We start from the raw sequence: 12,399 nt of genomic DNA on the forward strand, positions 1-12,399 counted from the left end.
GTCAATGCAGAACTCCTTTAATGGAGTAAAGTTCGCTTCAAGAGAAGTCTTTGAAAATTTCTTGTCGCAGTTTTTCGCCGAGAAACCAGAAAAGAATTTAGATTGATGCAATAATGTCTCTAACCAAAATGGTACATATTTGGTTCATTAAAGTTCATTAAAAATATAAAAAAAATGAGTTGAAGTTTGATTAGAAATACGAAAAGACTTTTTCGACTACCCGATAAAATAATTTTTTGGTGAATTCTAGAAGTACATTTAGAATATAGAATCAGATCCCCTTCTTTCGCTAATTCTTCACATAATATATATATCTTTTTATTAAGCTTTTGGTATTTTTACTTTACGCTCAAAGGCAATCACATTTCATGCAGTTCTCAAAATATAAATCTACGATTTCAAATTTAAAGCAAACTTCCGAACTTTTTTGCATAACCAAAGTTGCGCTTTGCCCAACGCCGAGCTCATTGTAAATCTATTGTAATCTCCATTCTTGCCTCTAGTGCTTCCTTGTCTCTCCTTGCACGCCAGCAAATCATTTCTTTTCATTTGCATTTTTTAATTCGAAAACTTTTCACTTTATATGTTTTCTTCTTGCGCCGGCAACGCAGCTCACACTCGCGCTGTATTAAGTAATTCAAATGAGCCACATAAATATCAATTAATTCTGGCTTAAGTGGTGGCTAGAACTTTTGCTCTTTTAGAGCTTCTGCTGCTGCGGCGAAATTTTGTGCGCACAAAGCGAGAAAAAACTCCAATTAATCAGCATTAGACTGGGGCCAAAGAACGGAAGAAAAGATGCAGTAAGTGCACTTGAAGAAAGGAAAAAGAGTTGACTTTAAGCGCTTGCTTCGTTTGCTGGTGATACTTAGTTGTAAAGTTTAATGGCTTGATATTTAATTTAAAATTTTTTTAAATTTATTTTTGACGACGAGTCCACAATATCATAAAGTTCAGCCACAAAATTGCGTAATTTATGAAATCTAGAAATCTAAAACGTGTAATCGCAGCCAAAAAGTTTCATACGGCCAAATTATAATTGCAGTCATGTGCTGAGCGCAGCGTCAAACTGCAGCTTGCTTGAATGCCGTCAGCAACTGCAAGAGCAAGAGCAACAGCAACGTTGCTTGGTGACACTGCACGCTGAAAGCGCTAACGACAATAACTGATTTTTTAACGCCAAACTTTTCATTGCAACCCCACAAGCTAATGATTCTGATGTGAATCGTTTTTTAGTGGAATTTGTGTGCGTCGGCAAAAGTTTGCAGCGTCTACGTCATACTTACATACTGTAGCGTTGAACAAAGTCATTCTAAAATGGATTATGGCAACAACGCTGGTGAAATGCATATAAACATACATACATATATACATACATACACACATATATACAATAATACACACATACATAAGTACATATAGAAACGTGTAATATTTGTACGTGCTTTAATAGTTTGCTAGTTTCGCTATTCGTCTGTCTGTGCCATGGCTCAGCACCACGACTGTCTCAAGGCTAGACTGAAGCAGCCGTTTGTGTTAATTTTAATTACACTTTCAAATTGGTCAGCAATCATGTCTCACCACTATGGAATTGGAAGTTCTGAAGTCGCGCACTAACTAAACCCGCTCAAATGCTTGTCTTTTGTCCGCGCAACAGCTTGCTCGACTCCTTCCACAAGATTTGTATGACCTGATGTAGGAGATTAGAAACTTTTAGGTGGCAATTCGTAGCGCTTGAATTATGTGTTCGTAAGCTCCAAACTATGTTGTAAAATAAATACATTTGCATAAGTACATATAAGTATGTATACTAGCGCTGATAAACTGGAACGCACAACTATTGTGACAAAGTGAACTCGGCCTTTTCAGTGTATCAAACCTAAATCACAATCCGTACTAGAACATATTGTTCTAAGATCGAAGTGAAAAATTGGCAAAATGGCGGCGTTTACAAAAACACAATTTGGTCGTTTTCGGTCTGCCAAAGTTGATTTTTGATCAAAGCAATAAACAGGTGTGTCAATGTATGGAGAACTATATACAGAACCTGGAGAACTATACCCTAAAAATTTAAAAACGATCAGATCATTTGTTTCCGTAACTCTTTGAGATATTTCTACAAGTGAAACAAAAAATGTTCACTCCGGCTGCACCTAAATTTTAGAACCTTTCAAAGACGCATTTCTTACAGCATAAAATTGTGGAAAATAATATTTATCTTGATCACTTTGATATACATATGCTTTAGTGGTCTGATCTGAGCGATTTATTTGGAGAATGCAGCGTTTTATCCGGCCAAGAACTGGCAACTCGGCAGAACTCTGTCGGTACAACAACAACAATAATAATCATAATTACAATCTGCATTGCATTTCGTGAAGATATATTGTCAAATAGAAAAAGATTTCCATACAAGAACTTGATTTTGATAATTCAGTTTGTATGGCAGCTATATGCTATAGTGGTCTAATATCGATGACAAAAGTGTAGCTTCTTGGAAAGAAAATGATGTATGCCAAATATATATGTATATTGTTGGGTCTCCGACGTTTGCTTCTGGGTGTTACAAGCAACAGGGCCGGCCATCACACGATGCCTTTCAAAAATAAATGATAAAATGATATTATATACATATGTACACATGTTACTAAGCAACACCTAAGCGTTAGCTCACTTAAGCACAGCAAATATTTTAACAGAGGCAACTAAACTAAAACTAAAACTAAAATAAACACAGACATCTGTAGATTTCCCTAGATTAAGTATAAGTGCCGATTATATGATAAAACGTGTGATGAAAGACAATCAAACGCACTGCTCCATTGTATACTGAATGATTATTTTATATAGTTTAGTATTTTTTTAGTAAAATTACAAATTTTATTCTGTTCACAACAATTGACATAGACTAAATTCGAAAACGCGCGCTTGCCTGCTACAAAGAAATCGTTAAAATGTGTGTTTTTTTTCAACAAGTAATATATTGTTTATATGTATTTTATAGTAGATCATTCATCAGTTGGTCATTGACACAAATATTCTTATATCTTCTCATATCGCAAATTATCCATATCGTAACATTTTCTTGTTTTGATGTTTGTATGCATATTTTAGTTTATTATTGCGTATTATCTTGCATATCTACATACATACATACATACGTGATGATAATAAACGATTAATTCTGCTTTGTTTAACACACACGCACATTTCACGATTATAACGCGTCGCCATCTCTTTAATACAAGTAGTCCAAAATAGATAATCTAATCTCAAATAAAACGGCAGTACAACATAGGTGGTATTAACTAGCTTGCATCTTCATATTTGCATATAACTGCAAAGGTATCACCGCCCAAGTGCTCTGCCAGCCACTTATTCTTTATGACAGCCAGTTTAAGTGTCTCACAGTTGAATTTCGCATAGAGATTTGTATGCAGCGTACGCCCCATACCTTCAATTACTAGCAAGTCAGTCTCATGTTTTTGTATAGCATCGCATAATTCACTCGGCAATGTACGCATATCCAAGCAGGGACCGCTCTGTCCATTCGCATACACTAATAAATTTTGCTCTTGCTTTGCTTTTGCGAGCACGCTGCAATGTATGCAACATTTATCCAACAATTCGGACAGCTCTCCGCTTGTCACATCATTCAACGAAGGTTCGGTATTTGCACATAGTAGTACTTTAGTGCCACGTTGCAGCAGTGCACGCACGAATGGCAGCATGCCTAGCACAACATCTACACCACTATTGTCGACGAAAATAAGCGCACATTTATGCGCATTGCCACGCAGCCGCTGCAGCCAAGCGTCCAGGTTGTCTATAAGCCAGGGACGCTTTTGTATACGCTCCAGTGCTGCATGCAAACCGAAATTTGTATCCTCATTCAAAATACTCGCAACAGCTTGTGCACCCCAATCGAACATGTTACCAGCAAGCACACCGCGTACCAGCTCTGTCCAACGCGCTGCATTGTCGTCGATGGCATCTAACTCTTCCAACCGCTTCTTTAAGTTGGCAACGGCAGCTGTGTTTTCTAAGAGTTTTTGTTGTTTCCATGGATCATCAAAACCAAATAAACGCAATTGCGTCTCATTCAATTCCAGCAATTCCCGTATACCCAGCACCACATTGTTGGTCGCATTAATTTCTGTATTTCTTTGGTATTCGTCTAGTTTTGCCAAATAGGCTTTACGGAAGTTTTCCGCTCGTTCTGTGGCTGTGTCGTCAATTTGGCATTGACTTTCGGCTGCCTGTGTGGCAAATTTTGCAACCAAGTCACGAAAGCAAGGGAACCAATATGCAGCCGCCTTTGTATCTTTGTTCAAGTCGATTGTATCTGGTGTATATGTACTAGGATCTCTTAGCAGTGTATAACACTTCGATTCGCCCATACTTCTGACGTAGCTTAAATGAAACAATTTGTTTATACGCCTGATCATATATGCTTTGCTGTTAATGCAGATCACAAAATACCTTCAACTTCCTAAAAAGTATAGAACTATCTGCACACCCACGACACCAAGCTTGTTTTGCGTATGTAGAATAAATTTCTTTATTACTTGTTCTTAATGTATTTTTGGCCTTTTTTATTTTTTCGTTATTCTCGTTTGACGCTAATTAAAGAGTAATCACTTTTCCACAGTTTTATCAATATTTAAATAGTTCACTGTCGTATATTTTTGCGATAAATCATAACAAAACGAAAACAAGTGATTACCAGCTGATTGGTGTTGCCACACGATTAGGTTTGTCCGAGGTTTTCAAATTTAGGGAATTTGTATTTGAGTATATTTAATTTTGTTAATTGTTCGACGTGAATGCTATTGAAATACATTTTCCATTTTACATAAACAGTTTATAGAAGCTATTGAGCTTCTCTGTGTGTCTTTGTATTATAAACACAAGCATACAAATTAATTTTTAAAAAGACTTTATATCTATTATGCTAAAATAAATGTCATCTAATAAGCAAATATGGCAACTCCTTTTGATAATAAAAATATTTTGTGGTTTCTGATCATTTTTATTATTTCATAAAAATTGTATATCAAGCCACAACATGCTATTATCATCTTTAACCGTGTGAATTTATAATAATTTAAGTTGTTGCGGCTTTAGGATAAGAAAAGTTATTAATAAAAAATTATACATATTAATTAATTAAAATCCTAAAATAAGAATAAAACATGATACACTATTTCCTGAAATTAAAACATATAATAACTAATAAAAAGGTATTAGGAGAAGTATACCTTCTAACCTAAATACGCATATATCAAATTTAAAATTTTACACTTTATGGGTGCGACTAAAGAATTTATTTCAAATTTGGTGCTTTAATTACTTTGTGTTTAGCTTAGTATATAACAATTAAATATAATAATTTCCATTTCGTTTTTTCCAGTTTTAGCCTAATTTTTCGACGAGCCCAACCATCTCTGCCATCACTGTATGTGACACACACCGACGACATTTAGTTCGGGCAACACTGTTGTGTGGCAGCTCTCATCGAAGGAATAATAGCCAACTTCAAGTGACGTTCGGTTCTTTCCGGTTGAATTTTTGACAGATCAACAACTTAAAAATGGTACGGAATAAATAAATCGAATAATTTTATTACAATCCAAAAATGGAGAAAAATAAATTCAAGTGAAAAATGTACTACTAAGCTTATTTAATGTTAATAATCTAAGCGTGCTGGGATTTTTGTTCTTTTTAATGCGTTTAACCAAGTGTTAATTTATAGTAGACTATTTTGACAATTAAGTGCGATGATTATTAATATGCTTAAATTCTCTATTGTACTTTTTAGGCCAAGCGCACCAAGAAGGTTGGAATCGTAGGTAAATATGGTACCCGTTATGGTGCCTCCCTACGTAAGATGGTCAAGAAGATGGAGGTGACCCAGCATTCAAAATACACCTGCACCTTCTGCGGCAAGGTAAGTTCGCATCAAGCTCTATTGTTCTCTTTAAATACTAAATATTTTTTTCTATTTTTCATCGTATAGGACTCGATGAAACGTGCTTGCGTTGGTATCTGGTCCTGCAAACGCTGCAAGCGTGTTGTTGCCGGTGGCGCTTGGGTGTACTCCACCACCGCCGCAGCATCCGTACGTTCGGCTGTGCGTCGTCTGCGTGAAACCAAGGAACAGTAAATTCCTGTCTGGAAACCGAACTGATTTCCTCAGTTCATCTAGTAAATAGTCTAATTTACATAAAATTTGGCGCGGATTGTGCTATACCAAATTTCAATTTGGTAGCGTTGTTTGGCCAGCGGCTTACGGACACGCTTTGTTGTACAAGGAAAAAGAAAATAAAAAAGGATTTTTTAGAACAAATGTGAAAAGTGTTGTGATTTTTGTGAAAAAAGCAGCAGGAGGAGCTGAAATTAGTGGTAGAAATTAGATTTGGTGCATATTTTACGTAAATATTGTGAATTTCCAATATTTACGTGCAAAAACTTGTATATAGGGGCTAAAAACCAAGAATCCAACAAATGCGCGCGTATTTTTTGTGGTTTTGCATTAAAAGCTTTTGCATATGCTGAGCAACAACAAAATATACATTTCATTTCATTGCTATTTTCCTTTTGCCGCCACTTTCTGCACACTCCTGGTGGCCTGGTGCAAATGCGAGTTGCACATTTCTTGTTAAAAATCCCTGGCAGCCACTGAGCGTCACAGAAACATTGCCTATCCTTAAGGCGGTGTACGAAATGTACTGTACGAACAGGAAGCATGTAGCCGGCCAGAAAATGTAGCATACCCCCAAGGCGCAAATTTTCTGCGACACTTTCTGCACGTTTATGGTCGCCTGGTAGAATTGGGCAAAATTGGCTGCTGCATAAAATCAGAAATCAACAGGGTGACTCAGATGAATTTTTTTTTTTAGATTTTAATTCTTAGCGCGCGGGTATTTCACGCAATATTTTTGCAAATAATGTTAATTGCTAAATAAAACAAATTGCACAGCGTAGGTTGTAGGTCATTATTATTATTTTCATTTATTTCATTTCAAAAGTTCGTTTAAAATGTTTCTTCATTTTAAATTGTAAAATACAAATGTGTGTTTGTGTACGCTTATTCAATACTTATACAATACGTGGAATTAAAAGAAAAATATTATTAGCTAATTAATTAATTTGGCGGCAAATAAATGAAAAATGTGGACTCATAAGCTAAAAAAATTGAAATTAAAAAATATTAGAAATTAAAATTAAACAAACATAATTACAAAGTTATTAAATTGATAGAAAATAATTATTTAACAGTTGATATGGATATTTTGCAAGCCGGATCATTTCATAAAGCGCACCATCCGAAAAAATTCATGAAATATGTATAAATATATGTATATATATCGTACAAAATATTTAAATACAAAACTATAGTTATACAAAGAGATTTTTGCTTTTGAAGTCGATTGCACTTAGACGTAGACATTTGCTTTATAAATAATGTTTTGATTTCGCACACAAATATTGAAATAAATATTTCTTGGACTTTTTTTAAATTTTTTTTACAATTATGAGCTATAAAAATTACAAATTTTTATCGTACTTTTACAATATAAATTTACGTATCGTTATATTAATTTGCTTTTGCTTAAGATTATTTTCAAAATTCTTTGAAATATTTTAAATATATTCATATGTATTTGCAGATCACTTAAAAATTTTTATGCATTTAAATTTCATTTATTTACTATATACAAACGATATTTGTTGTACGTGTAGATTTTATGATTTTTTTTTCTCTTATAGAGCAAATCTTTTGCTAGCTCTTTTTTTATTACTATACTATAATTTATATATGTATGTATATATATTTTTTTATTTATGTTATTGTTGTTGTGACTTTTTATGATATTGTATGTACTATATTGGTTGCTAGTTTGTTTATGATTATGATTAGTTACAAATTGAGAGATGCAAACATTCTTGATTTTTTTTTTTTTTTCATTACTTGCAACTACTTATATAGGAACAGTTTATAAAAAGGAGTGTTTGAAGTGTTAACGGTATTGCAAAGAGCGTTAAATGCTTACATTGAACAATAAAAAAGTGAAAATGAAAAAAAGTGAATTGAGATTACATAATTATAAACATAAATATTAAGATAAAAAAATCAGAAAATTTTCAAAAAATGTTTCAAAGATTTACTTATGCAAGAAAATGTAAATCCAAGCTGTGTGAGATTTTTTATGTAAGTATATGTTTGTATGTACATGAAAAGCAAAATATTTGGAAAAATATTTTTGAAAAATACAACAGTTTGATTGCATACATATGTACATACATATAAATAAAAATATTTTTCAATTTAATTAATTTTTTTAAATTATTTTCAGATCTGTAAATGCTTTCGTAGCATATTTTTTTCTGGCATTTTTCTAAAAATTTTCAATTCTTAAAGCCAATTCAAATAGAAACCAACATAACATAGAAAAAATAGCATAGCAATAAATTACAAAAACAATAATTCTACAGCAAAAATTAACAACAGTCTCAACAGTAGTGAGCCAACTACCTTGCTATTTTTTGCTTATTTTGTGAACAAACTTGCTGTGCCTTGCTTAGACTACCTAAATAAATTTTCTGCAGGACACATACTTCGCTTACGCATGCGCGCATTTTAGTTGGTCCTAGGCATTTACATACATACGATTCCTTGCCTAAATACATATTTTATGATATGATAAATCTTTAACTTTTTTATGATATTTTGTTTTTGCATTATACATAATGTTTTTGAATCGTTTGCAGTTAGGTTTTCAGTTAGTATATTTTTGGCTAAAGAAATTATTATTTTAATTATGGACATTTTTTAGTGTTATATGAACAAATGGTTTGTTTGAAACATGTTTGCTATTTTTTATTAATTTTTATAATTTTGTTTTTAAATTCATATTATTTGAGACACCCTAAACTGACATTCGTTATTAAATTATATTAAAATGAAAATATTTATTTATTAAATGTTAAACAAAGTTGATGAAATTGTTATTTAAATTGGCGTGGAAATTCTTTAAAATTTATTGTTTTCAATATTTTTGATATTTTTTTGATTTTTTATGTGTAAGTCTGTACACATTTATTTCAGGCAACTTGCTGCCTGCTAACATTTAATATTAAATTATAGCAAAAATGTTTTAAATATACAAAAATATAAATATTAACAAAGAGTTCATGATTTTTTTGTAAATATAGTTATTTGTTGCTTGCTTAAAAATATAATAAAAATAGTAATTTCTTTAGCCTGAAAATTATATTACCTCCTTTAATAATTTACATATTATTAGACTGCAATTTTTGCTTAAATTTTCTAAAACTTTACTGCTAATAAATTGTATTTAATATTTTAGTTTAACATTCTGGAAATTAAAAATAAAAAAAAAATATTTTTATAAAAAAAAAATAAAAAAAAATTAAGAAAAAAAAATACAAAAATAGTTTATAAAACAAAAAATTACTGTAAACGTTTAAATTTTCTGAAATTTTACAGCTAATAAATTGTAGTTAATATTTTAGTCTAACACTTTGGAAATTAAAAAATATGTACATACATACATATGTATGTATCTATTCTTTTTTTTAAAAAAATGAATAAAAGAAAAGAAACTAAAACAAAAATAAAAAAATTAACAAATAATTACTAAAAATTTTTACATATAATAAAAAAAATTATTAAAATTCAAATAATTAAAAAATCTTTAAAGAATTACAAAAAAATTGCTAATGAAAATATAAAAAAAATATTTAAAACATTAAAAAAAAATTTAAAATAATTAAAAAAAAAAATTAAAAAAAATAATTAAAAACAAATAATTTGAAAAAAATTACAGAAAATTTTTACCTGTAAACGTTTACAACCATTATTTTTAGCTTTACTGCGTGAGCAACAAATTTCTATTTTACACAAATGTGCGGCTGTCAACACATTTAGATGCAAATTATTTAATTTTTAATTGATTAATTTTTTTTACTTCAGTGTTAGCATATAAACATTGTACTCTACAAACAAAACTATTTTTTTATGAAATTTATGCTTGCAAGTTCATAACACATTTGTAGTAAATAAAAATTTAATAGTCAGCGCAAACTATCGCATTTCAAATATTTACATTTATAAGTAAAATATAGAAAGCAATAAATTAGTGCGAAGTCCTAAGTAAAATAAACTAAAAAATAAATACTGTAACAAAAGTTTGGCTTGCCGTTAAAAAATTAAAACAAAAAAAATATATAAAATTTACATATGTACATATGTATGTACATATGCGTTAAATATTTTATGACACATTATCGGTTTACACAAGTGTTTTTGTTGTAATTTTTTAAATTTTCAAATTAACTTTGACGTGTACTATTAAATGCCAATCGGTTGGTACGAACATTATCATTTTTTTCTAATTTAACACTTCGACTATTCATGTAACGGCTAGTATAAGCTTAAGCTAAATAATAAGACTTATTGCTAAATGTGTCGTTACTACAAGTGAAACATAATTTTAATAAGTCAATTACTATTTTTTCGCTTTTTCAATTATATTACTTACTATATAGAAACTTTTTGAGTTTAATTTCCACAATTTCTTTTTTCTTCAACTAAAAATTACCACAAAACCTGTTGTTACTAACTTTTCATTTGGAATGGACGTTTTAAATATTTTATGTGTGTGGTTTTTATAAAAAAAGATTGCCATTTCGTGAATTTTTATAAAACAAAATTGTCATTTCGTGAATTTTGGCGGAAACTCTTCATAAATGTTATAAGTATTTACAGAAAAATTGTTATTTGCTGAAACATTTTTTTGCACTTTATGTCAATGCCAAATATATTTTTACACAATGCTACAAGTATGTGTGTCTGGCGTGGTTTGTATGTCTGTCTGTTATATATATTTTTTATATATTTTCTCATTTTCTTTAATCATAGGGAAGACTTTACAAAGATAATCAATTACTTTGTTGTTGCACATATTTTTTGTTTACTATTAAATTGATATATATTTTTTTGCGGTACATACTCACATGTGCATGTACATATGTATGTGTGTTTGCGCGTACATACTGTTTCAGTGGAGATTGAGATTTTCTTTGCTGTTTGCACAAATTTAAAAACGAAATTTACAATAGTTCCATCGCTTAATATTTAGAACAAATAGATTTTAATAGTAAAAAACAAAAATCAGTAGTCAAAGTCATGTATGTATGCATATACGTTTTGTGTGTATATGTATATAATAGTTATAGTATGTATCAGCAAATGTTAGTGTGAAACAATAAAAAGTTAACTAACATGTAATAAAAAAAATTATATATTTATATATATGATAACTATCTATCTAACTAATTGTAAATATCATGATTAGAAACAACAACAACTAATGTGCTTGCCACTTAAATTTAGATTCCATCAGCCACTGTTGACCCTTTGAGTAATCACATGGCCGTAACAGCGGCGTCACCGGGTCACTGCGCGACGGACGTTGCAAACAATTGCCAGTATTGGTGTGTCGTATCGTTTTATCCTGCGTGATTCATGTTGGAATAGTAAGAAATTTTTAATCGTAAAAGCATAGCAACCGAAATAGGTTGCAAAAAATTTTGTAATATGTATTTATATACATATGTATGTATATAAACGAAATATTTGTATATTAATAATGTCCTTTGGTGATTTTTCGATTTTTATACCCTGATTATTAAGTTGGCAGCATGTTTGTAACAACCAAACGGAATCGTCAGGGACTCTATATATACTTATGTATACTTAATCAGCATGATGAGCTGAGTGAATTTCGCCAAGTCCGTCTATCCGGAAATCTGTATATAAACGAACTAGTCTTTCAGTTTTTGAGATATCGATCTTAAATTTTGTACCCGTACTTTTCTCACTAAGAAAGCACTCATAAGTCGGAACGGCCGACAGCGGACCACTATCGGATTGGATTCAGGTGCTTGTATAGAACACAATTTCATTGGACGAGATATCTTCAAGAAATTAATAATGCATTATTGTCAAAAATAACGGTTTATTCCTCGAAGAGATTATTCAGAACGCGTCACTATAGCGTATAGCTGCCATACAAACTGACCGATCGAAGTTCTTATAAGAAATCATTTGTATTTGCATAGGCTCTTACAGCTTTGACTTTATACCGGATCACTTGGATTATGAAGACACCAAAACGTGCTATGGCGGCAGCTTCCTTCAGAGAAGTGACCATCCACTCAAATATGTAGCTGAGCGGCGATACCAGCTTTGAACTCATTAACAGGGCGTTCAAGGGTGATCAAAGAGTGCCTAACCTCGCTATTAATAGCGTCGAGTGTTTTTGTGAAAAGAAGCCAGGTGCCAGGCCACAGCGAAAACGCAGGAAACTA

General features: G+C 31.4%; 3 protein-coding genes across 6 annotated transcripts in view; 1 reads left to right on the top strand and 2 right to left on the bottom strand.

Annotated features, from left to right (window-relative positions):
- Positions 1-2,850: 2,850 nt before the first annotated feature.
- Positions 2,851-4,729, bottom strand: LOC120767270 (4'-phosphopantetheine phosphatase). Of its 2 annotated transcripts, none has more exons than XM_040093142.1 (2): positions 4,483-4,729; positions 2,851-4,404 (listed from the first exon to the last, which is right to left on the bottom strand). In XM_040093142.1, the coding sequence occupies exon 2, from the start codon at positions 4,398-4,400 to the stop codon at positions 3,309-3,311; it is 1,092 nt and encodes a 363-aa protein (XP_039949076.1). In that variant the 5' UTR covers positions 4,401-4,404; positions 4,483-4,729; the 3' UTR covers positions 2,851-3,308. The 2 variants fall into 2 exon arrangements, with proteins under 2 accessions (XP_039949076.1, XP_039949075.1); XM_040093141.1 differs by having other exon boundaries at positions 2,851-4,413; positions 4,483-4,728.
- Positions 4,730-5,484: 755 nt separating this feature from the next.
- On the top strand, positions 5,485-6,349 carry LOC120767272 (60S ribosomal protein L37a). Its single transcript, XM_040093144.1, has 3 exons — positions 5,485-5,596; positions 5,822-5,950; positions 6,020-6,349. Exons 1-3 carry the CDS (start codon positions 5,594-5,596, stop codon positions 6,164-6,166), a joined length of 279 nt encoding a protein of 92 aa, XP_039949078.1. The 5' UTR covers positions 5,485-5,593; the 3' UTR covers positions 6,167-6,349.
- Positions 6,350-11,314: 4,965 nt separating this feature from the next.
- The window catches only part of LOC120768577 (polypeptide N-acetylgalactosaminyltransferase 5), a 67,421-nt gene continuing 66,336 nt past the window's right edge, over positions 11,315-12,399 (bottom strand). For all 3 annotated transcript variants that reach the window (XM_040095329.1, XM_040095331.1, XM_040095330.1), the window contains exon 11: positions 11,315-11,543. In XM_040095329.1, coding sequence (XP_039951263.1) covers positions 11,397-11,543 — 147 coding nt within the window. In that variant the 3' untranslated portion in view covers positions 11,315-11,396. The remainder of the gene's footprint in view (positions 11,544-12,399) is intronic.

The sequence above is a fragment of the Bactrocera tryoni genome, chromosome 2 (genome assembly GCF_016617805.1).
Source record: "Bactrocera tryoni isolate S06 chromosome 2, CSIRO_BtryS06_freeze2, whole genome shotgun sequence".
Classification (NCBI taxonomy): Eukaryota; Metazoa; Arthropoda; class Insecta; order Diptera; family Tephritidae; genus Bactrocera; species Bactrocera tryoni.